Source organism: Scyliorhinus torazame, chromosome 8 (genome assembly GCF_047496885.1).
Source record: "Scyliorhinus torazame isolate Kashiwa2021f chromosome 8, sScyTor2.1, whole genome shotgun sequence".
NCBI lineage: Eukaryota > Metazoa > Chordata > Chondrichthyes > Carcharhiniformes > Scyliorhinidae > Scyliorhinus > Scyliorhinus torazame.
This window is the reverse complement of record NC_092714.1, coordinates 107,484,663-107,509,158: the sequence shown is the minus strand read 5'-3', so window position 1 is coordinate 107,509,158 and position 24,496 is coordinate 107,484,663. Positions and strand designations below refer to the sequence as shown.

The following is a 24,496-nucleotide window of genomic DNA, read 5'->3' as shown; positions in this document are numbered from 1 at the left end:
TAATAACCGATTGATTTGACTTCACTTCCATCTAACATAATGAAATTGATATTCAGCAATAAACGTAGGATTACTTGTGTGAAAACAGCCTGGTTAACAGTACCCAGCATTATTTTAGGGGGTAGCTGCTGCCTGACCAAGTGATATCCAAGTCAACTGGCAAATCCTGCAATGTTAAGCACTGCACCTGGCAAAAGACAATTGATAAGGTTCCACGCAATTTGACTTGTCAAGAGCAAAATACTGAGGATACTGGAAAGCTGAGATTAAAAAAAGAGAAAATGCTGGGAATACCCAGCGGGTTAGGCAGCCTCTGGTGAGTGAGATATGGAGCTATTGTTTCAGGTCAATGAAAATGCAAGGTCATTGATTTGAAACTTTAATTCAATTTCTCTCTCCACAGATGCTGCCTGACCTGCTGAGCATTTTCAGCATTTGCTGTTCTTATACATGAACTGTCAGGATGTGGGTGAAGTACTGAATATGATGCCACTGAGCTCAGACTTCTGGAGATATTCAGATGCAGTAATTTTCAATCTAGATCCATTGTATTTCTGAAAGTTTTGAAATGGGCAGAGGCTGTCCAGTTTTATATCATCAGATGGGAGGTAGAAGAGATAACCTTGGTAAACTTTTTAACACAAATTTTGCTGAAGAACCATTGTGCCAGCTGTAGACCATACCCCATCAAAATGCATCTCCATCATGCCAGGAGGATTCTGTGATGCAAATTTTCTCTCATTAGATGGGGGCATTTTGCCAGTTTCTCTTGTTGAGGCTTGCAATGATCAAAACTGTCTGATTAATCAAGATAACAAGAATTCTCAAAATTACCAATGATAACTAGTTTATTTTTTCTACATTTACCTTGGTACAAAATATGTCATGTGCTATAAAATCTTCTTCTTCAGTGAAACTCTGTGTCACTGGTCATCGCTTCTGTGGGTCCTTACGTGGCTGATGAGCACAATCCTAGAGACGCATTTCCAGGAGGTGGGATTGGTCATTAGATTGAGATCGCTGGTATTCCTTTCTCAGGACCTCCTCTTGCCGTTGGGTGTTCTTGAAGAATTGTGTCCCTTCAATCAGGAGGTTCCTCCAGGTAGGGCTCTTCTGAGCAAGGGTCTCCCAGGCATTGACGTCTGCGTTGCATTTCTTGAGGTAAGCCTTCAGGGTTTCTTTGATATGCTTCCTTTGTGCTCCTCTTGTGTGGAGTTGGTTTTGGATGGTAATGGCCTTGATGCTAATGCTCTTGGCCCCTTCAAGGATTCTGATGTTAATAAGCCTGTCCTCGCAGCTGATATGGAGAATTCATCTCAGGCAGCATTGATGGTACCTCTCCAGGGACTTGAGATGGCATTTGTGCATCGTGCAAGTTTCTGAGCTGTATAGAAGAGTGGAGAGAACGGTTGCTCTGTACATGAGAATCTTGGTATCAGCATGAATGTCGCGGTCGACAATAATTCTCATCCTTAAGCATCTGAAGGCGGCGCTTGTGGACTGGATATGATGTTGGACCTCCTCGATATCAGCCTTAGATGAGAGGTTGCTCCCCAGGTAGGGGAAATGTTCCACGTTTTGAATGGTTTCTCCATTGATCCTGATGGAAGGAGAGACCAGATCTTGCCCTGGACCAGGTTGATAAAGGACTTGGTCATCGCCTTGGTGATGGTGACATCCTTTTGGTCTTGGGATCGGACAATGGTGTAGTCGATCATGTGCCAATGCTTTAATCATGGATGTCTTCCAGAAAGATTTGAACTTGTCTTTTTGGCAGAACAGTGTGTTAGTCATGTGAAACTGGTGTTGCCTGCATTTGGTGAGCAGGAGAACCCCGTGCAATTCCCAGCTTCTTGCTTTCTGATGGTCCCATTCCAGAATTGAGAGTCCTTTCCAACCCTGGCGTTGAAGTCCCCAAGGAGGACGATCTTTTCTTCCTTAGGAATATTGGAGAGTATGGTGTACAGGGTGGAATAGAAGCCTTCTTTGAGTTCATCATTGGCATCAAAGGTTGGGGCACAGACAGCCATGGCCATTGCCGGCTGGTTCTGTGCAAGTTGTAGACAGAGACTCATGAGGTGTTATTTGATGTCAACAGGGCGCTTGGAGAGTCGTTTGATGAGTTCCTTCTTAATGGTGAATCCAATTCTATGCGTTCCTGACTGACCTTGGGTCTCCATCTCCAGAGGAAGGTGTAACCACCACCTTCTTCCCTCACCTGCCCTTCACCTACTCTTCGGGTGTCTTGCAGGGCAGCGACGTCAATGTTGAAGTGCCTGAGTTCATGGGCAACAAGGGCGGTTCTTTAGTCGGTCGATTGTTTTGCTTGTTATCCATGAGGATTCATACATTCCATGTTCTGAAATTGAGTTTATCTTGGATTTTCTGGCCGCAGGTTGATGACCCCTGCTGGATGTGGTTTTCCAGCCAGGTTAGAGATGGAACAGACTATTTTTAGGATACCTTTTCAAGCCTTTTCCCCATGCGGGATGAGCAGAGTGGATCCTAAGGAGGGTTGCTCAGTTGTGAAGAAAGCTGTTGAAATGCTTTCCTGTTCCTATTCCAAGAGCGAAACAACTGAACAAAGACAAACAAAGAAATGTACAGCACAGGAACAGGCCCTTCGGCCCTCCAAGCCCGCGCCGACCATACTGCCCGACTAAACTACAATCTTCTACACTTCCTGGGTCCGTATCCTTCTATTCCCATCCTATTCATATATTTGTCAAGATGCCCCTTAAATGTCCCTATCGTCCCTGCTTCCACTACCTCCTCCGGTAGCGAGTTCCAGGCACCCACTACCCTCTGCGTAAAAAACTTGCCTCGTACATCTACTCTAAACCTTGCCCCTCTCACCTTAAACCTATGCCCCCTAGTAATTGACCCCTCTACCCTGGGGAAAAGCCTCTGACTATCCACTCTGTCTATGCCCCTCATAATTTTGTAGACCTCTATCAGGTCGCCCCTCAACCTCCTTCGTTCCAGAGAGAACAAACCGAGTTTATTCAATCGCTCCTCATAGCTTATGCCCTCCATACCAGGCAACATTCTGGTAAATCTCTTCTGCACCCTCTCTAAAGCCTCCACATCCTTCTGGTAGTGTGGCGACCAGAATTGAACACTATACTCCAAGTGTGGCCTAACTAAGGTCCTATACAGCTGCAACATGACTTGCCAATTCTTATACTCAATGCCCCGACTGAATCAAAGTCTACTGCCTATGTGCTGGTCCAAAGCTAGGGACCTCCAGATCTCATTCATGGAGTTGCCTCTTGAAGATGGCCGCAGGGCTTGTTTGTGTGGGGAGGGGTGTGTTGATTTCCTCTAGGTAGACGCCTGTTGCAGGACATCATTTAACGCGGAAATGCCATAGCACATCAGTAGCCACATGGTCCCTTCATGTGCCATCGTAGCCATTGATATAATATGAGTATCTTCCACCTGATTTGCCATTGAGGACTTGTTTTGGATTGTGCTTTGTCTAGTTCCTCCGCTCCGACCTTACAATTATGAATGAACCTGCCAGGAGTTTAAGATTCCCGATGGGATTGCTCTTGGGATCAACGGAACATTCCTTCTGTGGATTGCCACTTTGCTGCGGTGATTTTCAGAGTGCCATATTTTATAAAGTTCTTACAATTAAATTTGAAAGCTTCAATGATCACATTATATTCACACAATTCCATTTTGTACAGTGTCAGGGTCTCAGTTAAAATAATTTTGCTGATGTTAAAAGATGCAGAAAATGTTAATGTACCAAAAATGAATTAGTTCAGCAGACAAGTGGATTAAGTAGCATTGTTTTGAGTAAAATTAATTAATCCAGCTCCATTACATGCTTTAGTTTTAAATGGAAATTGTTACTTTTTTTAAACAGTATCATTTCTTCAGTCTCTGGTCAAGACTTTCCCTTGCCTTCAGCAACCCTCCTCCTCCCCGTGATTGTGGCATATTTTTGATGGGCAGGATTTCCAGGTGCTCTGGTGATATACCCCTGACCCCAGCTATGTTTTGAGCCCTGGGGAAACTAACACTGAGGGCGTTAAAATTTTCTTGTATGGCAATAGGGGCATGCTTCAGCAGGCCCAGGGTGTCTGCTACAATGAAGAAGACATGGCTGGCGTGTTGGCCATTCATCCAAAAGGCTTTTTATTGCAGACGCTCGCTAGCTGATGGATGTGCGCAAGGGCACGCTCCAAAAATGCCTGCACAGACCCCTCTTCTGGTACTGCTCCAGTTCCCCTCTGGAAAATCTGAACGTTGGGCACTCGGACCTAATAGGAGACCCCTGCATCTAGTGTTCCAGCAGTGCGGATGGCAGGAAATGTGGTCACCTGGCTTTAGTGTTTCACCCAATGAACCAGCCAGTTGAAAGTAGCAGGGAGGCAGAAAAGGTGTCCTCATTTTATTTTTCACCTCTGCCCAGTCCAGATCTGGCAAAGCACGGGTAGAGGGAAGGAGAAGAGCACATGCCATCATCTTCAACATTTTTACAGAAATGTATGGTTTTGTTTTTAACTTTGTTTCAATATTTGACATTCTGAAATGCATAACAGCGTTTGAGTATTGGTTGACCTACCAAACTGCAGAACAGGTTTCCCTCGCCTGCTGGCAGTATCTTCTGGTCCCACCAAAGTCAATTGATGTTTGAATGGCTTGCCGTAACCACCTTGGGGGAACCCGCTACAGCGAGTGATGCGACCATCAATTCAGTCGAGACAGAGAATAGAAGTGAACAGAGGCTTTAATCAACTAGAACAGTGCCTGCCTGCGACTGCTCTGCAAGTGAGAGCCGCCTACAGGGCAGCTGCTCTTATACCGCCCCTCAAGGGGGCGGAGCCAGGGTAGGAGCCCACAAAGGCACCAACATGATACAATTAGTGTAGTACAGTACAATGGCCCATAGGTGGAGTCCACATGGGCAACAGCGTGGTACAATGTAATACAGTGGTGAATGATTACCATAATACGTTCACCACATTAACCCCCTGTTAAAAAAAATTGAAGTCCTGCGGGGGTGAAGGGCTCACAGGTTCAGTCTGTCCGGCGCCTTGATCGTGCACTGTGATCGCCGGAGCTCTGGTGTTGCAGCAGGCACGGGTGTCGAACTTGTCGCCGTGAGCATGGGTGGTGAACTCGTCGATGCGGGCACAGGTGTGGACTCCGGGAGCGTGTCTTCAGGAGCTTCATTCCTGTAGGTCAGCGAAGGGGGGAGTGGGTATAGGAGGGGGTGTGGGGGCCATGTAGGGGCGGGGGCGCTGATCGGTGTAGGTGGTGTGGGTTGGTGGGGGTAGGTTGGGGTGATGGCAGGGGATCCTGCGGGTGCCAGGTCCCGGAGGGAGACCGTATCCTGCCGTCGGGGTGCTCTACGTATGCGTACAGGGGGTTGGTGTGAAGGAGCTGGACCCTCTCGACCTGGGGGTTGGACTTATGGCTCCTTACGTGTTTGCGGAGTAGGACGGGCCCCGGTGTCTTCAGCCAGGACGGAAGCGAGACCCCGGAAGTGGATTTCCTAAGGAAAATAAACAGGCGGTCATGAGGGGTCTCGTTCATGGCTGTGGAAAGGAGTGACCTAATAGAATGGAGCGTGTCGGGAAGGACCTCCTGTCAGTGGAAAACTGGGAGATTCCTAGACCATGGGGCCAGGAGGACGGCCTTCCATACCCTCGCGTTCTCCCTCTCCACCTGTCCGTTTCCCCTGGGGTTGTAACTGGTAGTCCTGCTCCAGGCGATGCCCTTACTGAGCAGGTACTGATGCAGTTCGTCGCTCATAAACAAGGAGTCCCCGGTTACTGTGGACGTAAGAGGGGAAACCGAACAAGATGAAGATACTATGTAGGGCCTTAATGACGGTGTCCCAGTCATGTCGGGGCAAGGGATTGCAAAGGGGAAGCGGGAGAACTCGTCAACGACGTTGAGGAAATATGTGTTGCGGTTGGTAGGGGGGGGGGGGGGGGGGGGGGGGGGGGGGGGTGCCCTTTGAACTGAGGCCTTATCCATGTGGGCCTTATCTGGTCGATAAAAGTGCGGCTTACACTCTGCGCAGATTTGGCAGTCCCTGGTCATGGCCCTGACCTCGGTGGAGTAGGGCAGGTTGCGGGCCTTGATGTAGTGGAGAAGCCGGGTGACCCCCGGGTGGCAGGGGTCATCGTGGATGGCCCGGAGTCGGTCATCTTGCGCGCTGGCGCATGTGCCACGGGACAGGGCATCTGGGGGCTCGTTGAGCTTCCCAGGACGATACACAATAGCGTAATTATAGGTGGAGAGTTCGATCCTCCACCTCAAGATCTTATCGTTCTTGATCTTGCCCCGCTGTGTATTGTCGAACAAGAAGGCTACCGACCATTGGTCGGTGACGAGGGTAAACCTCCTACCAGCGAGGTAGTGTCTCCAGTGTCGTACAGCTTCTACGATGGCGAGAGCTTCTTTTTCGACTGAGGAGTGTCGAATTTCGGAGGCGGTGAGGATACGGGATAAAAATGCTACTGGCCTGCCCGCCTGATTGAGGGTGGCGGCGAGAGCGACGTCTGACGCGTCGCTCTCCACCTGGAAGGGGACGGACTCGTCCACTGCGCGCATTGTGGCCTTGGCAATATCTGCCTTGATGCAGCTGAAGGCCTGGCGAGCCTCAGCCTCCAGTGGGAAGGTAGCTTTGATCAGTGGGCGGACTTTGTCCGCATAGTTGGGGACCCACTGGGCGTAATAGGAAAAGAATCCGAGGCACCTTTTCAGGGCCTTGGGGCAGTGGGGAAGGGGGAGTTGCAGGAGGGGGTGCATACGGTCGGGGTCAGGGCCTAGAATGCCGTTTTCCACAACATAGCCGAGAATGGCTAGTCTGGTTGTGCGGAAAACGCATTTCTCCTTGTTATAAGTGAGGTTGAGGGCTTGGGCGGTTTGGAGAAACTTCTGGAGGTTGGCGTCGTGGTCCTGCTGGTCATGGCTGCAGATGGTAACGTTGTCCAGGAACGGAAATGTGGCCCGCAGCCCGTACTGGTCCACCATTCGGTCCATCGTTCTTTGGAAGACCGAGACCCCGTTGGTGACGCCGAAGGGGACCCGGAGGGAGTGGAAGAGGCGGCCGTCTGCCTCAAAGGCCGTGTAGTGGCGGTCCTCCGGGCGGATTGGGAGCTGGTGGTATGCGGACTTCAGATCCACCGTGGAGAACACCCGGTAGTGTGCGATCTGATTATGCATGTATGCTATCCGGGGGAGGGGGTACGCATTGAGATGCGTGTACCGGTTTATGGTTTGGCAATAGACTACAACCATCCGGTTCTTTTACCCGGTCCTGACGACCACCAACTGAGTTCTCCAGAGGCTATCACTAACCTCGATGATCCCTTCCCACAAGAGTCACTGGACCTCGCACCTGATAAAAGTCCTGTCCTGGATGCTGTACCGCCTGCTTCTGGTGGCGACTGGTTTACAGTCGGCGGTGAGGTTTGCGAAGAGCGGGGGGGCGACCTTTAGGGTCGCGAGGCTACATACAGTGAGAGGGGGTACGAGCCCGCCGAACTTCGTGGTTCAGGCTCCTGAGGTTGCACTGGAAGTCCAGTCCCAACAAAAGAGGAGCGCAGAGATCGGGGAGTACCTATAGCTTAAAGTTTACGTATTCAACGCCCTGTATCGCGAGGCTCACGACAATGTACCCCCGGATCTGCACTGAATGCAATCCGGAAGCGAGGGAGATTGTTTGAGGTGTGTGGGAAATTGGGAGAGAACAGCGCCTTACCGTGTTTGGGTGAATGAAGCTCTCCGTGCTCCCAGAGTCAAACAGACAGGGCGTTTCGTGTCCATTGACCTGAACGGTCGTCATGGAGTTCCGGAGGTGCTTTGGGCGTGACTGGTCGAGGGTGACCGTGCCGAGTTACGGATAGCCGTTGTGGTCAGAGGTGATGGGGTGGTCCCAAGATGGCTGCCCCCATTGGTCGCACGTGTCGGGCGGCGTTGCAGGTGGCGGCCAACGTGGCGGCCCCCGTCGGTCACGCGTGTCGGGCGGCGAGGAAGATGGCGTCTAAGATGGCGGCCCCAATGAGTCGCACATGGCGGGCCGTGTGGCCATGATGGCGGCCCCATGAGTCGCACGTGTTGTGCGGAGTTGAAGATGGCTGCCCCCATGGACAACACGAGGCAGATGACACGTCCGAAGGGGGCGGAGCCGGCAGGCACGCAGCCACACTGCGGGGGCTGCAGGCCTGTGAGTCTCGCCCCTCCCGCACTCTTCGCATCCTCATGGGCCTGCAATTTGGAGGACTTGGACCTGGCCAGGCAAACTTTGGCAAAGTGTCCTTTCTTGCCGCAGTCACTGCAGTTCGCATTCCGAGCCGGGCAACGCTGCCTGGGTTGTTGGTGCTGGCCGCAGAAATAGCAGGATAGCCCCCTGGGTTGGGCGGGCAGCCGCGCGGCTCAGGCCTGGGGTACTCTCTGGTCAGGGGTCCACGAGGGGATCGCGTGATCGGACAGGAAAGCGTTGAGGCTTTGAAACACTACTTCTAGGGAGGTGGCTAGTTTTACCGTCTCTTCTAGGCCGAGGGCGTCCTTCTCGAGCAGGCGCTGTCTGACGTAGTTGGACCGGACTCCAGCCACGTAGGTGTCCCGGACGGCGAGTTCCATGTGTTGGGAGGCCGTGACGGCCTTGTAGTTGCAGCTTCGCGTGAGGACTTTGAGTCGAGTAGGTACTCCAGCGATTCCCCGGGGCGTTGGCGGCGAGTGGTGAGGAGATGCCGCACGTACACTTCGTTCACCAGCCTCACGTATAGGCGCTTCAGCATCGCGAGGGCTTCACTCGAGACAGAGAGTTGAAGTGAACAGAGGCTTTAATCAACTAGAACAGTGCCTGCCTGCGACTGCTCTGCAAGTGAGAACCGCCTGCAGGGCAGCTGATCTATACCTCCCCTCAAGCGGGCAGAGCCAGGGGCGGAGCCCACAAGGGCACCAACATGATACAATGGCCCATAGGTGGAGCCCACATGGGCAACAACGTGGTACAATGTAATACAGTGGTGAATGATTACCATAACACGTTCACCACAGCGAGGCTGGAAAATCCTGGCCTACATTTTATGCCTGTCACCATGTCTTTTTCATTAAGTAACTATTTTTATATGCACACTGCTTGCTATCAATTCAAAATAGTTAATTTTCAGAGATTTGTTAGCAATTAAAACACAATAGCTGGTCTATAATGAATGAAATTATATAAGTATAACATCCAGTGCAGTGTGACCTTGCACCTTCTGAATTGTTGTACGGAAAATGGCAACTAAATAAGAACATTTCTTATAAACACGTTGTGTGTAACTTGTTTTTCAGCATAATGACACCCAAGATGACTGGAAAATTAAAGCTACTCTGGAAGGGGAGGACTTCTTTGGCCCATCAATGCTGCATATAGGGTCGTGTGAAACATCAATGTACCCATTAATGTTCAAACCAAACTTTGAATGTTTGACGATGGTAGGATGTTTGATTTTTCTATATCGTATTATTGAATCCTTGATATGCTACGTAATACAAAATTGTAGATGGCAGGCCATTGCTCATCCTCCACATTCTATGTTTGAATTAATAATCAAGGGGAATCATTGTGGGCGTTACTACAGGCCATAAGAAGTAGACTGAAGTAGTTTGAATATTCATTAATATTATTCAAGATTTATTTGACTGAAATACTCCAAGGTGGAAGGAATAACACTTGATACACATGAATTAAGTTGATTCAAGGAGGAGCATTAAAACAGAAACTTGGAAATTGCAAAGTTCAAGACTGTTTCTTTGTGGTTTTTATTATTGCACCAGTTTGGCACAAAATGAGAAAAGTATGGCAACACTCTGATGCTACCTCCCAATTAGCAAAATAGGGATGAGTTTCATATTGTATGTAAATCAAGCAGGTAACAGAACCTTAAATGTGAGGAAGAGTGAGGCTATGATTTTTGCAATTTTCATGGTAGGCCCCAATTTCAATTATAATGGCGACCTGGTAGGACAAAATCCATTCCCACTAAGCAGTTCGTAATTAGAGCATTTCCATATATATCTTTAACTTGGGGCAGGAGTCAGGGGCTTTGGTCAAAGCAGGTTGCAAACCATCCTGACCGTGGCAAGATGAGGCATGAGAGATTTTATCTCCCTGGTCACATCTGCCCGGGTCTCATCAGTCTCCCGTCCAATTCGATGTGAGGCAGCAGCTGGCTGGGTGTGGGATGCAATATCAGGCAAAAGGAAGCCTACCACCATGGGTGGGCACTCCGATAAGTGAGTGGCTGTGCGTGAGTTCAGGAAGATCCCAGTTTGGAGACAGGGGGTTTGGGTGGGAAACAAACAGCAGGGAGATTAGAAAATTTTCCTTGTGGGGCTGAAGGAGCACCAAGAAATTAAAACCTCTTTTCAGTTGGTTTAACAAGAAAGCTTGGGGATCTGGTTTAAAAAATATTTAATTCTGGCACCGCTCACATCATCAGAGTCCAATCGATCTATTTGAAGAAGAATCCTGTAGTTTATGGCAAGTCTGCCTACTGAAATTAGGAATTTCAGGAAGTCTGCACCCCTCAGCAGGCCTCCATGCAAACATCACACAGATGGTGAAAATAAAAATGTAAGACCAGGAGGAGGCCATTCAGCCCTTCAAGCCTGTTTAACTAGATCATCACTGATCTGTGCCTGAAATCCATTTACCCACCTTTTGTTCCAGTGGGGCAGGCCGGAGAAGAATTTCAGGTTAAGAATTTCATGCTTACATGGCCGAGCTCTAATTATAGTTTTAATAGTAATTTTAATTGACACACTGCAACATGATTACCCATTAACTGCACTCTGAAATAACTAGCAAACTACTCAAATTGTAAAGGAGATAGGTCACCATCACCTTATCGACTTTGCCAATGATGCCCACATACTGTGAATTAATACGAAAAAAATTAAAATGCTGCCCTTTTGCTCTGGATTTCTTCACACAAAAAATATCTGAATCAATGATCCAATGGTGCGAAAGTAAATGTTAAAAAGCATTGCTGGCGGCACAGTTGCACAGTGATTAGCACTGCTGCCTCACGGCACCGAGGATCCGGATTCGATCCTGGCCCCGGGTCACTGTTCGTGTGGAGTTTGCACATTCTCCCCCTGTCTGTGTTCCCACAACCCAAAGATGTGCAGGGTAGGTGGATTGGCCACGCTAAATTGTCACGTAATTTGAAAAAATGAATTGGGAACACTAAATTTATTTTAGAAAAGCATTGTTAATGCTTCAGTGACTGTCATTACAGTGTGGCAAGACTTATATTCTGAAAGCGCCTTCACACCCTCCTATCCCAAAGTGATTCAGTCAATTAGATACTTTTTGGTTGCTAGTTTCTGATGCTTTGTAGGCAAATTCGACTGAAAGTTTTGAACAGCCATTGCAAGGAGAACAGATACTCAGTTTAGACAATGGATGTGGGATGATTGTTGAATTCAGACCGATTGAAGATCGAACCTGACCTTATACTGGAATGCATAGCTCACCTCTTTACTGGAGAAACCTGCAGTATATGCTTGAGTCTGTTGTATTTTTTAGTAATGTAATGCATATTGAGCATGTAAAACACTATCCACTTTGTATCAATAGATACGATTTACAAAAACTTTAGATTTCAGATGAAAATGGTGTTACGGTTATTTACCTTTGTTCAGTTAGCTGATTCTCGTCAGAGAGCCCTTAAGGCAAAGAGAGGGACTGTTGGTGCTGCATAGAAATTCCTACTTGTGTGGATATCAAGTCAAGGAAAGTTAGGCTCTCCCTATGATTGGAAAGCCCAACAAAGCTTTCCCTTGAGGTTCAAGCATGATTAATGGCCGCTTGATAAATGAATGGTAGGTCGCCAGGTGGAAAAAAAAAATTAAATCCAAAATGAGGTCAGTGACTTTCAGAAAAGGAAGAAATTTGGCAAGAATAATATTGTGCTCTGAGTAGTTCTGGTCATTGAAAGACCAGGAAGACATTCAAATCCATGAGAAAGTTCATCAGAGCCACAAGACTAATCCCTCGTTTTAGAGGACTGTTTTGCCTTGGAAAATTGAAGACATTTGAGTATTCACACTGAAAGAAGGTGGCCATAGGTAATTTTGTGCAATAAATAAAGGTCTTAAATGGCATAGAAAATATCAATGCAGAATGCTACTTCAAACTAAATCATGGCAATATGTCAAATTTTCCAATGTCAGGGGTAATTTTAAGGACTGAATCCAGGAAATGATTTTTCCCACAGAATGATGAACATATGGAATAAACGTCCTTTTGGCTAGAGGCAACAAAACCTTCAGGATCAATTAAGAAACAGTTGGACATGCTTATGAGCCAACTGTTGGTTCTTGCTTGTTGGATGTGGAAATGTGGCCAGAATGATCTTCCTCATTAGTTAGAAAAGTCATCGCTAACTGATAATTAGTTCTTCTATATTGTTCTTCTTGGCATACGCCCTGTTCATTAGAAATTATGTTTACACCCTTCATATTGTTTGCATTATGTAATGATCGTTAAACTATGCTGAGTTGCCTGAATCAAAATTTTATTTTAACTAAGGAGTAACCAACACATTCCAGAATATCTATTTGCTAACTGGGCCTGAAATGCATTGATAAAGAATGGCTTTCTGACAGTGATACGGACCCCTACTATTTTTAACACTAGAATTTCTCTTGAACCTCCTCCTCATTCACAGGGTAAACTTGTCCTGGTGAATGAAACAGATGGTACGGAGCGTATCATCAACCTCAAAGGGATTGGCAAAAAGCCTGTGGCAGTGGATCATGTCATGATAGACTGCCAAGTAAGACAGATTGCAAAGAAGGTCCTAATGGTTCCTAATTATACTCAAACCAAGTTAACATGTAAGGTAAGAGAGTTCAGATTTTACAATATTAGCTTGATTTCCTTGCCAAAACGAGCTGATATAAATTATGCTATAATAAAATATTTAGGTTACACCAATTACATTAACAAATTGAAGCCATGGGTCCATTTTAACTCTGCCCCAATCAGCATAAATGAATTGGGGAACCAAGTTGGCCTGTTCCCTGTTCTGTTTTAGCTAATCTACCAATTTGATATCACTAGTTTTATTGATGGATAAGGCTTGCGATTGTCTCTGGCAGAGCCGCATTAATAAATGCAAGATCTACAATGAACCCAGTGGACCCCTGAGTGAGATGGTGCTTTTGGCTATCCTACCAGGTAAACATGTTGGGAATCTATTGGATTGGATTGGATTTGATTTGTTTATTGTCAAGTGTACCAAGGTACAGTGAAAAGTATTTTTCTGCGAGAAGCTCAACAGATCAATAAGTATATGAAAAGAAAAGAAAAGAAAAGACATAATAGGGCAACACAAGGTACACACTGTAACTAATAACACCGACACCAGGTGAAGCATATAGGGTGTAGTGTTAATGAGGTCAGTCCATAAGATGGTTGTTTAGGAGTCTGGTAACGGTGGAGAAGAAGCTGTTTTTGGGTCTGTTCGAGGGTGTTCTCAGACTTTTGTATCTCCTGCTCGATGGGAGAAGTTGGAAGAGTGAGTAAGCCAGGTGGGAGGAGTCCTTGATTATGCTGCCCGCTTTCCCCAGGCAGTGAGAGGTGTAGATGGAGTCAATGTATGGGAGGCAGGTGTGTGTGATGGACTGGGATGTATTCACGACTCTCTGAAGTTTCTTGCGGTCTTGGGCCGAGCAGTTGCCATACCAGGCTGTGATGCAGCCAGATAGGATGTTTTCTATAGTGCATCTGTAAAAGTTGGTAGGAGTTAATGAAGACATGCCGAATTTCCTTAGTTTCCTGAGGAAGTATAGGCGCTGTTGTGCGTTCTTGGTGGTAGTGTCGACGTGGGTGGACCAGGACAGATTTTTGGAGATGTGTACCCCTAGGAATTTGAAACTGCTAACCATCTCCACCTCGGCCCCGTTGATGCTGACAGGGGTGTGTACAGTACTTTGCTTCCTGAAGTCAATAGGGGCTGGTTTAGCACACTGGGCTAAATAGCTGGTTTTTAAAGCAGACCAAGGCAGACCAGCAGCACGATTCAATTCCCGTACCAGCCTCCCCGAACAGATGCCGGTATGTGGTCACTAGGGGCTTTTCACAGTAATTTCATTGAAGCCTACTTGTGACAATAAGCGATTTTCATTTCATTTCATTTCAATGACCAGCTCTTTAGTTTTGCTGGCATTGAGGGATAGATTGCTGTCGCTGCATCTCTCTGCTAGGTTCTCAATCTCCCTCATGTATTCTGACTCGTCGTTATTCCAGATCCGGCCCACTATGGTCGTATCGTCAGCAAACTCGTAGATGAAGTTGGAACCATATTTTGCCACGCAGTCATGTGTGTACAGGGAGTATGGTAGGAGGCTAAGTACACAGCCTTGCGGGGCCCCGATATTGAATACTATTGTGGAGGATGTATTGTTGTTTATTCTTACTGATTGTGGTCTGTGGGCTAAAAAGTCGAGGATCCAGTTGCAGAGTGAGGAGCCAAGTCTTAGGTTTTGGAGCTTTGATATGAGCTTGGCTGGGATTATAGTGTTGAAGGCAGAGCTGTAGTTAATAATTAAGAGTCTGATGTTGGAGTCCTTGTTGTCGAGATGCTCCAGGGATGAGTGTAGGGCCAGGGAGATGGCGTTTGCTGTGGACCGGTTGTGGCAGTTTGCGAATTGCAGTGGATCAAGGCGTTCTGATAGTATGGAGGTGATGCGCTTCATGACCAACCTCTTGAAGCACTTCATTACGGCTGAAGTCAGGGCCACCGGACGGTAGTCATTGAGGCACATTGTCTGGTTTTTCTTTGGCACCAGTATGATGGTGGTCTTCTTGAAGCAGATGGGGACCTCGGAGCGGAGTAGGGACAGGTTAAAGATGTTAAAAGTTAAAGAGACAGGTTAAAGCCATTGAGGCTAAGCTAATGTTAAGCGAAGTGTTATGGTGGGCCTCACAAGAAGAATCTAGCCGCCGCTATCTTAGCCACCCTATCTCTCAGCTGCAAGACCCTTCCTGCAAATTGGGCTAATGTTACTGCCAATATTGCCCGATGCCAATGAATATTCTCTGTGTCTCCCAATTTGCGTCTTCCCCCAATGGGCAGCTGTTTATTTCTCTGAAAGTGGCTGAGCAGCTGACTGAATCTTTATATTATATAACAACTGAATTCAAATGAATTGAAACCTATGTCCTAAATCCCCTTGTGATTCTCCACCAGGAGTTAAAATCAGCCTCATATATCCCTTATTGGGCGAAATTCTCCGGTATCGGTGCGATGACCGCCGACCGGCGCCATAAACAGCGCAAATCAGTCGGGCATTGCGCTGCCCCAAAGTGCAGAATCCTCCGCATCTTGGGGGGCCCAGCCCCAACCTTGAGGGGCTAGGCCCGCGCCGGACTGATTTCCATCCCGCCAGCTGGCGGGAAAGGCCTTTGGTGCCCCGCCAGCTGGCGCGGAAATGACATCTTCGGGCGGCGCATGCGCGGGAGCGTTAGCGGCCGCTCACGGCATTCCCGCGCATGCGCAGTGGAGGGAGTCTCTTCCGCCTCCGCCATGGTGGAGACCGTGGCGAAGGCGGAAGGAAAAGAGTGCCCCCACGGCACTGGCCCGCCCGCGGATCGGTGGGCCCCGAGCGCGGGCCAGGCCACCGTGGGGGCACCCCCCGGGGCCAGATCGCCCGCGCCCCCCCCCAGGACCCCGGAGCCCGCCCGCGCCGCCTTGAAAGCCGTTACATGATTAGAACTGTATCAATATTTCACCGTGGGGGCACTCTTTCCCTTCCGCCTTCGCCACGGTCTCCACCATGGCGGAGGCGGAAGAGACTCCCTCCACTGCGCATGCGTGGGAATGCCGTCAGCGGCCGCTGACGCTCCCGCGCATGCGCCGCCCGGAGATGTCATTTCCGCGCCAGCTGGCAGGGCACCAAAGGCCGTTTCCGCCAGCTGGCGGGGCGGAAATTCGGCCGGCGCGGGCCTACCCCTTAAGGTTGGGGCTCGGCCCCCAAAGATGCCCGACTGATTTGCGCCGTTTTGGGCGCCAGTCGGTGAACATCGCGCCGTTTCCGGAGAATTTCGCTTTCTACCATTCATACTCTTTTGTTTTTGCGTATTTGCAATCATCTTCATCCAAAAGAGTGAAAGAAATAACTATGAACTTCTATGCAACTTCAAATCAATGTAACATAATCCAAATTAAAGTTCTCCAGAAACGGGGCGGGATTCTCCGACCCCCTGCCGGGTCGGAGAATCGCCGGGGGCTGGCGTGAATCCCGCGGTTGCCGAATTCTCCGGCACCGGATATTCGGCGGGGGTGGGAATCGCGCCACGCCGGTTGGCGGGCCACCCCCCCCCGGCGATTCTCCGGCCGCGATGGGCCGAATGCCTGTCCCGCCGGCGAGAATCAAACCACCTCTCTTACCGGCGGGACAAGGCGGCGCGGGCGGGCTCCGGGGTCCTGGGGTGGGCGCGGGGCGATCTGGCCCCGGGGGGTGCCCCCACGGTGGCCTGGCCCGCAATCGGGGCCCACCGATCCGCGGGCGGGCCTGTGCCGTGGGGGCACTCTTTTCCTTCCGCCTTCACCATGGTCTCCACTATGAAATGAAAAATGAATGAAAATCGCTTATTGTCACAAGTAGGCTTCAATGAAGTTACTGTGAAAAGCCCCTAGTCACCACATTCCAGCGCCTGTTCGGGGAGGCTGATACGGGAATTGAACCGTGCTGCTGGCCTGCCTTGGTCTGCTTTCAAAACCCGCGATTTAGCCCTGTGCTAAACAGCCCCTATGGCGAAGACGGAAGAGACCCCCTCCACTGCGCATGCGCGGGGATGCCGTGAGCGGCCGCTGACGCTCCCGCGCATGCACCGCACGGCAAAGTAATTTCCGCGCCAGCTGGTGGGGCGGAAATCAGTCCGGCGCAGGCCTAGCCCCTCAAGGTGAGGGCTCGGCCCCTCAAGATGCGGAGAATTCCGCACCTTTGGGGCTGCGCGATGCCGGACTGATTCGCTCCGTTTTTGGCGCCGGTCGGCGGACATCACGCCGATATTGGAGAATCCCGCCCCAGGTCTAATAAAATGTAGGGATCATAAACTAATGACTTTAGGTAAAATTAGTTTTTATTATCTGTTACTGTTAAGTGGCAATTAACCCCTATGAGGAGAAACGTTTCCCAGATGGGAATGTGTGGAGGTGCCAGCAGAGAGAGGGATCAGTGGTGCTGCAAGATATGTTAACCTGGGACATGCTTACTGGAGGATGCTGGGACCTTCATGCCGTGGAGCTTGGCAGCAGAAGTGTGATGTCACTCTCCTTTCCCACTTTCCTCAGCTCATGGGTCCTCTTGGTGCACTGGCTCCAGGTTGAATGACCACACATCTACTGCTGACTTCATTGGCTACTTCCATCCACCGCTGCTTAGTTTGTGAAGTTTTCCTCTTCCTCCTATCTTTGGAAAAGCTCACCTTATTGCAGCAGGATAATGCAGCAGGACTTCCAGATAAGAGTGAACGATCCAGGGAGCAGTCTTCCCATTCTTGCAGTTACTGCAGTCTCAAAAATGCAAGTCCAGTAAGATCTTGTAACCATACTATGAAATTCTTCCTTTGATAGAATGGATGCATAACCTTACCTGTTCTCCCTGATTGATTGGGTACCCGGAAGCTGGATGCTACTGCCTTAAATGAGCTAAAGACTCCTGTCTCCTTATTTTCTGGTACTTGGTAAAACAACATTCTGGAGGCATCTTCAAGCTGTCAAGCTGAGGGATAGGCCTGACCTAGCCAGAAATATTGGTTCTCCAGGGATCATGGCGCCATTTTTAAAGTGCAAAAATAAAATATTTTAAAATCCTTCCACGGAGATGGAGACCCACCCCCGACGCTAAACCCGGGAGCTACCCCACTAGGGAACTCCACCCCCACATGGCACACCCTCAGGACATGGAGACCATCCCACCAACACGGGAACTCCCTGCACAGACTTCAACTGAAGCATCCCCCACCCCAACACTGCCCCTTGGCACCCTGGCACTGCTGCCTGGTACCGTGGCACTGGCCCCAGGGCTATATCCCACTCCACTGGGGGCTATACTTACTATACTTATACACCCAGCGGATCCCCTTCACCTGGTCCCCATTTTAAAAAAAATAGTTGTGAACTGGATTTTGGATGTTTGGATTTGGATTTGTTTTATTGTACAGGTACAGTGAAAAGTATTGTTCTGCGTACAATGCAGACAGATCATTCTATACATGAAAAAATAATATAGGACACACGTAAATACACAATGTAAATTCATAGACACAAGTATCGGATGAAGCATACGGACTGTAGTACTACTCAGTAGAGAAGATCTGTGAAGAGATCAGATCAGCCCATAAGAGTCATTCAGGAGCCTGGTAACAGCGGGAAAGAAGCTGTTTTTGAATCTATTAGTGCGTGTTCTCAGACTTTTGATCCCCTGCCCGATGGAAGATGTTGGAAGAGAGAATAACCTGGGTTGGAGGGGTCTTTGATTATGCTGCCCACTTTCCCAAGACAGCGGGAAGTGTAGGCAGTCAGTGGATGGGAGGCGGTTTCGTGTGATGGTCTGGGCTGTGTTCACGACTCTGTAGTTTCTTACTGTCTTGGGCCGTGCAGTTGCCACACCAAGCTGTAATGCAGCTAGATAGGATACTTTCTATGATGCATCTGCAAAAATTGGTAAGATCAATATAGACATGCTGAATTTCCTTAGTTTCCTGAGGAAGTATAGGCGCTGTTGTGCTAATGTGGGAACAATATGGCAGGGAAACTCGCTATTTGGATGATTATGGAATAAAATTAGTTTCCTGACATTCCCGGGCGGGAGCCTCATTACGCCAATGGCGAGGGGGGGGGGGATTAGAAAACAAGATCTTGCCACGGTGAGAGTCTCGTTTTCCAGCTCTTGCAGGATTGTGTGCTCACTTCAAGTGTGGGTGGAAAATCACTCCCTTGGTCTTTAACATACGTATTAAATTAGATGGATTTAAGCTTACTGAAATTAATAAAACGGATTTGGTGGACATAATGCCTATTAACACCAATGTTCTGTCAGTTACCACTTTTACAGGTGTCTAATGCTGGGCGTCCACAGCAGCTGCATGTTTCAGGAGTTGGGGTGGAATTCTCCAATTTGGAGACTATGGGCGCGATTCTCCAGCCTCGTTGTGCTTTCATCGAGCGAAATGATGCCGGTGAATAGGAGGAGCGGCAGATGCAACCGGCCCTCTCCCGTCGGCAAAATGAGATCACGCCATAGCGTGGCAAAAAAACAATTCTCACCACTTAAGCCCTATTTCCTACAATTACCAGGAGCCACCCCTTATCCAACGGCCTCCCGTCATTCATCGGCCTCCCCAGCAAGTGGTCACGCTGCTGACGATTAGTACTACTTTTTAAAACGTGAATCTGGCTGACGGATTTCTGTGGGGAGCTGAGGAGATGGGTAACTTACCACCCCAGTGCTGGGCTGGAGGATGGGGGACCCTCGGCTGGAGGGTGAGGGATCCTCCGAATAGGATGGACTGCCATGGGAGGGTAGGGGGGGGGGGGAAGTGCTGGGGGGGGCAACTGGGGGAAAGCTGGTCACGGCAGCACCATGCCAACCTTCCTGGATCATGTGTACCCATTTCAGGGGCAACTCTTGTCCCTGCACTTCTGCCCCACCGACCACCCATGACCCCCACCGGCCGACGAGGCCTCTGCCGTGCGCCTGAGGCTACTGTTAATATGGAACTGGCAATTGTGGTTAAGTGAGCACTTCACACAACCCAAGTAGATTCCCGTGGGTGGGCCATGTAGCATGTCAGAGTCATTGCCTAGAATTCCAATCAAATTGTGATGCCTGGACACTGTGGCTGAACACTGCGGGAGGCAACATAACACACACAGCAGCCAACATCCGAACACCCAGGGGTTGGGACACAGCTCCAGGGACATGTCCACGGTGGGTGTCTGGGGTATAGGGTCTGGTGTCCGGTGAGGGGGGCCTCACTGCGGCTGGATGTGCACGGTCAGGGCGCTCTGTGTAGGAGGGGAGGGGGGGATCAATGGGAGATTGGAGGGTCCTCCGGTGGGAACCACTGTCGTTTGTCAGTCTAACACCCTCTCCCAATGCCTTATAGATATTGAAAGGTATGGCAGGGATTTTGGACACAGAAATTGCCCTAGTGGTGCTGCTGATAGCCCGGGCGGCCAGACGATGGAGACAACGGCAGCTGCAACATTTGTAGATGTTCGAGGCAGGATGAGACCCAGAGGGGTGTCCCGCAATGGCCCAGGGTGTGCAGGCATCGCTGGTCGTTTGAACAGATGACGGACAGCGTGTGCCTCAGGAGGCTCCACCTCAACAAGGAGACGGTGCGATACCTGTGCCATGTCCTCGCGGACTTGGCACCAAATGGAGGAGGACATCCACTGCCGTGGCCGTCAAGGTCACCGCAGCCCTGAACTTTTATACCTCAGGATCATTCCAGGGCTCAAGCGGGGACCTGTGTGACATCTCACAGGCCTCAGCCCACAGGTGCATCAGACAGGTCACAGACGCCCTGTTTTCCCGGGTGGAAAACAACATCATCTTTGACGTGGACCAAGCCCAACAAAATGCCCGGGCTACAGGGTTCTCCGCCATCGCTGGGATGCCCCAAGTCCAGGGAGTAATAGATGCCACGCATGTTGCCCTGCGCTCACCTAGCCATCTGGGAGTGCCCTCTGTGTTAACAGAAAGAGGTTCCACTCCCTGAACATAGAGCTCATATGCAACCACCAGATGAAGATCATGCACGTGTGTGCACACTTGGCAGAGAGTGTCCATGACAGGTACGTTCTGGGGCAGTCAGTCATCCCTGGCCTCTTCAAGGACCACCCCAGGATGGATGGCTGGCTCTTGGGGGTTAAGGGGTATCCACTGAGGACCTGGCTAATGATGCCAGTACAGAGTCGGAGTCTGAAGCAGAGACCGGTACAGCGAGGCCCATGTGGCCACCCAGGCTGTGGTTGAGTGGTGGATTGGACAGGTCAAGATGCGGTTCTGATGCCTCGACCACTCCGGTGGTACACACTAATACACTGCCCAAAGGGTCACCCGCTTTGTGGTGGGAAAAGCGGAGGGTCCGGAGGGTCTACTGTGCCCTCCAGAACCCCGCACAGCAGCGGGGGACAAACTGGAGGTTGGTGATGGGGGACATGTGGCCACCATTGAGGAGCAGGATGAGGATGATGAGGTGGCGCCAGACCAGCAAGGACTAGAGGATGAGGCCAGGGAGGAACCAGATGACCAGCCGGAGGCTGCAGGACAGGTGGCAGCGGTAAGGGTCCTGCAAGCCAGGGGACCAGGGAGGCTCTCATACTCCACCGATTCACTTAGCACATGGCCTGGTCTGTCATTCCCCACTCCCATTTCCCACCCTTACAGAGTCTGTGTCACATCACTCCAGGGTGCAAGGACTGAGTCGGCATCGTCAGGGGGATGATGATAACCCGCAGAGATCTGAGCACCAGTGCTCCTCAATCCATGCCATAGTCTGTCCCCTGCTTGTCTGCTGAGTGCTCTGACCTCTGACCGGAGGCCAGTCCTCCTGGTCACAGTCCTGGCGCTCACACCCTGCTGCACGTGGTATGCGAAGGGGGGCGGGGGGTATGCCTGGAGAGATGGGCCAAGAGTTCACAGGCCGGCCCGCATTGTGGAAGAAAGTGACAGAGACGTCATACTGTTTGTGCTCAAGAGTGTTTATGGTGTTTTACAATTCCTCACTCTCACGGTGGTGCTGCCCGCAACCTCCCTCCCCCACCCCCTCTCACCTCCTACCTACCACCCCTCCCCCCCCCCCTCCACCTCCCCCCCCACCCTGTCCCCCCTGCCCTGGTGCCCTCAGTGATCCTTGATGTGCTTGGCCTTCCTAGCTCTATCACTACATCTAAGTTGTGACCCCATGATACATATCAGAGGTGGAGATAACCAGCTGCTTACCTCATCCAATGGCCTTCGATGTCCCTGGCAGGTGCCCTCTATGGCTCGGGAGCCAGAGGGCCCCAGCTCACTTGTCGGCAGCACATGCACAACCATGCCGTGGAGTGTTGCTGACATCTCCCTCTGAATGTCATGGCTGCACCCTAACGTCTCCATCAGCTCCGGGATGACCTCCTTTATAGGCTCAGCATTCTGCTGGGACCCAGCAAAGTCCTGGGATCCAACAGACCTCCGGATGCTGTCTCGACGGGTGGTTCCTGCCTCCACCTGATGTGCAGCAGCTGCTGTGTGGTGCTCACCAGATTGTACCTCAGAAGCCTGACCACTTACATTTCCCACCGACGTGCATGTATCTGCACTGGTGGAGGCTGGAGATGACAGCTGTACTGCGATTATTATGGTGGCATCCTTGGAGCTCGTCTCTGGGAGGCTCGAGAAGGGGTCACCCCGGAGGGGCTGGCATCATTGACTGGAGGACCTGCGGAAGAATGGACATGTGGTCAGTGGCAGGGATGGGTCAGTCAGTAAGACAATTTACGTAACAACTCACGTTTGACAGGTCCTTTGGCCGGGGCCCGGCGGTTCCTCATCTCTGCGGCATCTGTCAGCCTCTATGTTGGTGACCACTCTGTCCCCGGCCACCCCAGTCATCTCCTGGGCCCACTCCTAGAAATTGGTGAGGATTCTTATATTCGGCACACCACTGCCAGTCTGGGCCCTCTCCCGGTGATTGTGGGAGAGCTTTTCCTGAGGAGGCACAGAGAGGGCATCATCTGTGACCACCATGGTTCACACTGGTGAGGGGGGGCATATGACAGAACAGTTGGGGGGGAGTTCAAGGGACAGGGGCGTGGCGGGAGGATTGGGGGTCACATGGAGAGTTGGGGGTGGATGCTCGCATAGGGGCAGAATGGTCTTGGTGGGGTGGGGGTGGCGGTGGAGGCATTGGTGTCTATTCACTCGTGCTGCCCAGTGTAGGTCTTTTTACCTTTCTCCTGGTCACAGTCCTGGTGCTCACAGCCATCACCACCTAGTCTGAAGCAGGACTGGCTGCCCTATGGCTGACCCTTGAGGGAACAGAACAGACTTTGTAAGGTGCATCCAGGAGAACTTCTTGATGCAATATGTAGATAGTCCAGCTAGGGAAGGGGCAGTACTGGATCTGGTATCGGGGAATGAGCCTGGACAGGTGGTTGAGGTTTCAGTAGGGGAACATTTTGGGAGCAGTGACCACAATTCCGTAAGTTTTAGGCTATGTTTGGATAGGGATGAGGATAATATGTTACACTGAGGATAGGCAAATTACAATAACATTAGGCAGGAATTGAAGAATTTGGATTGGGTGCGACTGTTGGAGGGCAAATCAACATCGGACATGTGGGAATCTTTCAAGCGACTGTTGAATGGGATTCACCAGTGTGAAACTGATTCCTGAGCCCCGTCACCATATTCTTCCCCCTTTGTTTGCTATTAAACAAGCTGGTGGGGTCTTGGGAGAATCCCTTTTGTTTAAAACATACAATAAAAAGGATCTATCTTGCCATTTTAGGAAAGAACTGTCAATGCCGTGCATTCCAGCTAGTTTTAATGGTGATTGAGTTGAAGTTGATCTGCAAATTTAATATTTCAGTCATTTTTATCACATCAGAAGGCATAAGTGCATAATTGAGACCTACAACACTCCAGTTCCATTTAAATGTGGACTGGGCCTCAAAATGGCTAGAGGCATGTTTCTGGTGCATTGAAATACATTTTCCAGTTTGTCAGTGTTCAGATAAGCTGAGGTTCCAAATGTCCAATATGTACTAGTTTAATGGATTCCAGTTTACATTGCTCATATGTAAACACTCAAATTGTTCCATAGTTCAAATAATCCATGGAAGCTAAAACGATAACTTGACAATTGATTCATTTTATTCAAGTACTCTATTTAAAAGTGTCACAGCTTGGCAAATTAATGTTTATCTGAAACGTTTTGTTAAAAGTTTTTAACCAAACATTTATGTTTCCAGGTTGTGTCAGACTTGCTAATAGTGAGTGGAGAACCATGTATTACCTTAAAAGCTGGACAAACTGCTCCTTATTTACTTAATATCCTACCATGGAAAAGAGGAAAGTTTACAGGTAAGACCACCAACTAAATAAATATATATAGCATTGAATAATTTAATTGACTTATTTAAGTTAGCAAATTAATCAAATAATAGTGGCTCATTGGAACTTTTAAAAAGAGTTTGACGTCATGTCATGTCAGATAATTGTGAAGATGAAAGTTAGTGGTCTTAGAGGTAAATTGGTAGTTTGATAGAGGGATGATTGAAGGGCAGAAAGTGGAGGGTATTTCTCAGATTGAAAATTTCTACAAGGTAGTGGCATAAAACATGTAATTTATTTTGAGATCCCTTGGCTGGTATTCTCCATAGCCCGACGCTGAAATCGGGATCGGCGATCGGGTGGAGAATGGATCCGACGCCGGATTCGGGACAGGTGCCAGTTTGACGCT

The 24,496-nt window shown here is 49.6% G+C and overlaps 1 protein-coding gene across 1 annotated transcript in view; it reads left to right on the top strand.

Moving 5' to 3' along the window:
- The window catches only part of LOC140428025 (cilia- and flagella-associated protein 47-like), a 1,060,448-nt gene that overhangs the window by 646,255 nt on the left and 389,697 nt on the right, over window positions 1-24,496 (top strand). Inside the window, exons 48-50 of the mRNA XM_072513997.1 lie at window positions 9,313-9,456; window positions 12,699-12,872; window positions 24,006-24,117. Coding sequence (XP_072370098.1) covers window positions 9,313-9,456; window positions 12,699-12,872; window positions 24,006-24,117 — 430 coding nt within the window. The remainder of the gene's footprint in view (window positions 1-9,312; window positions 9,457-12,698; window positions 12,873-24,005; window positions 24,118-24,496) is intronic.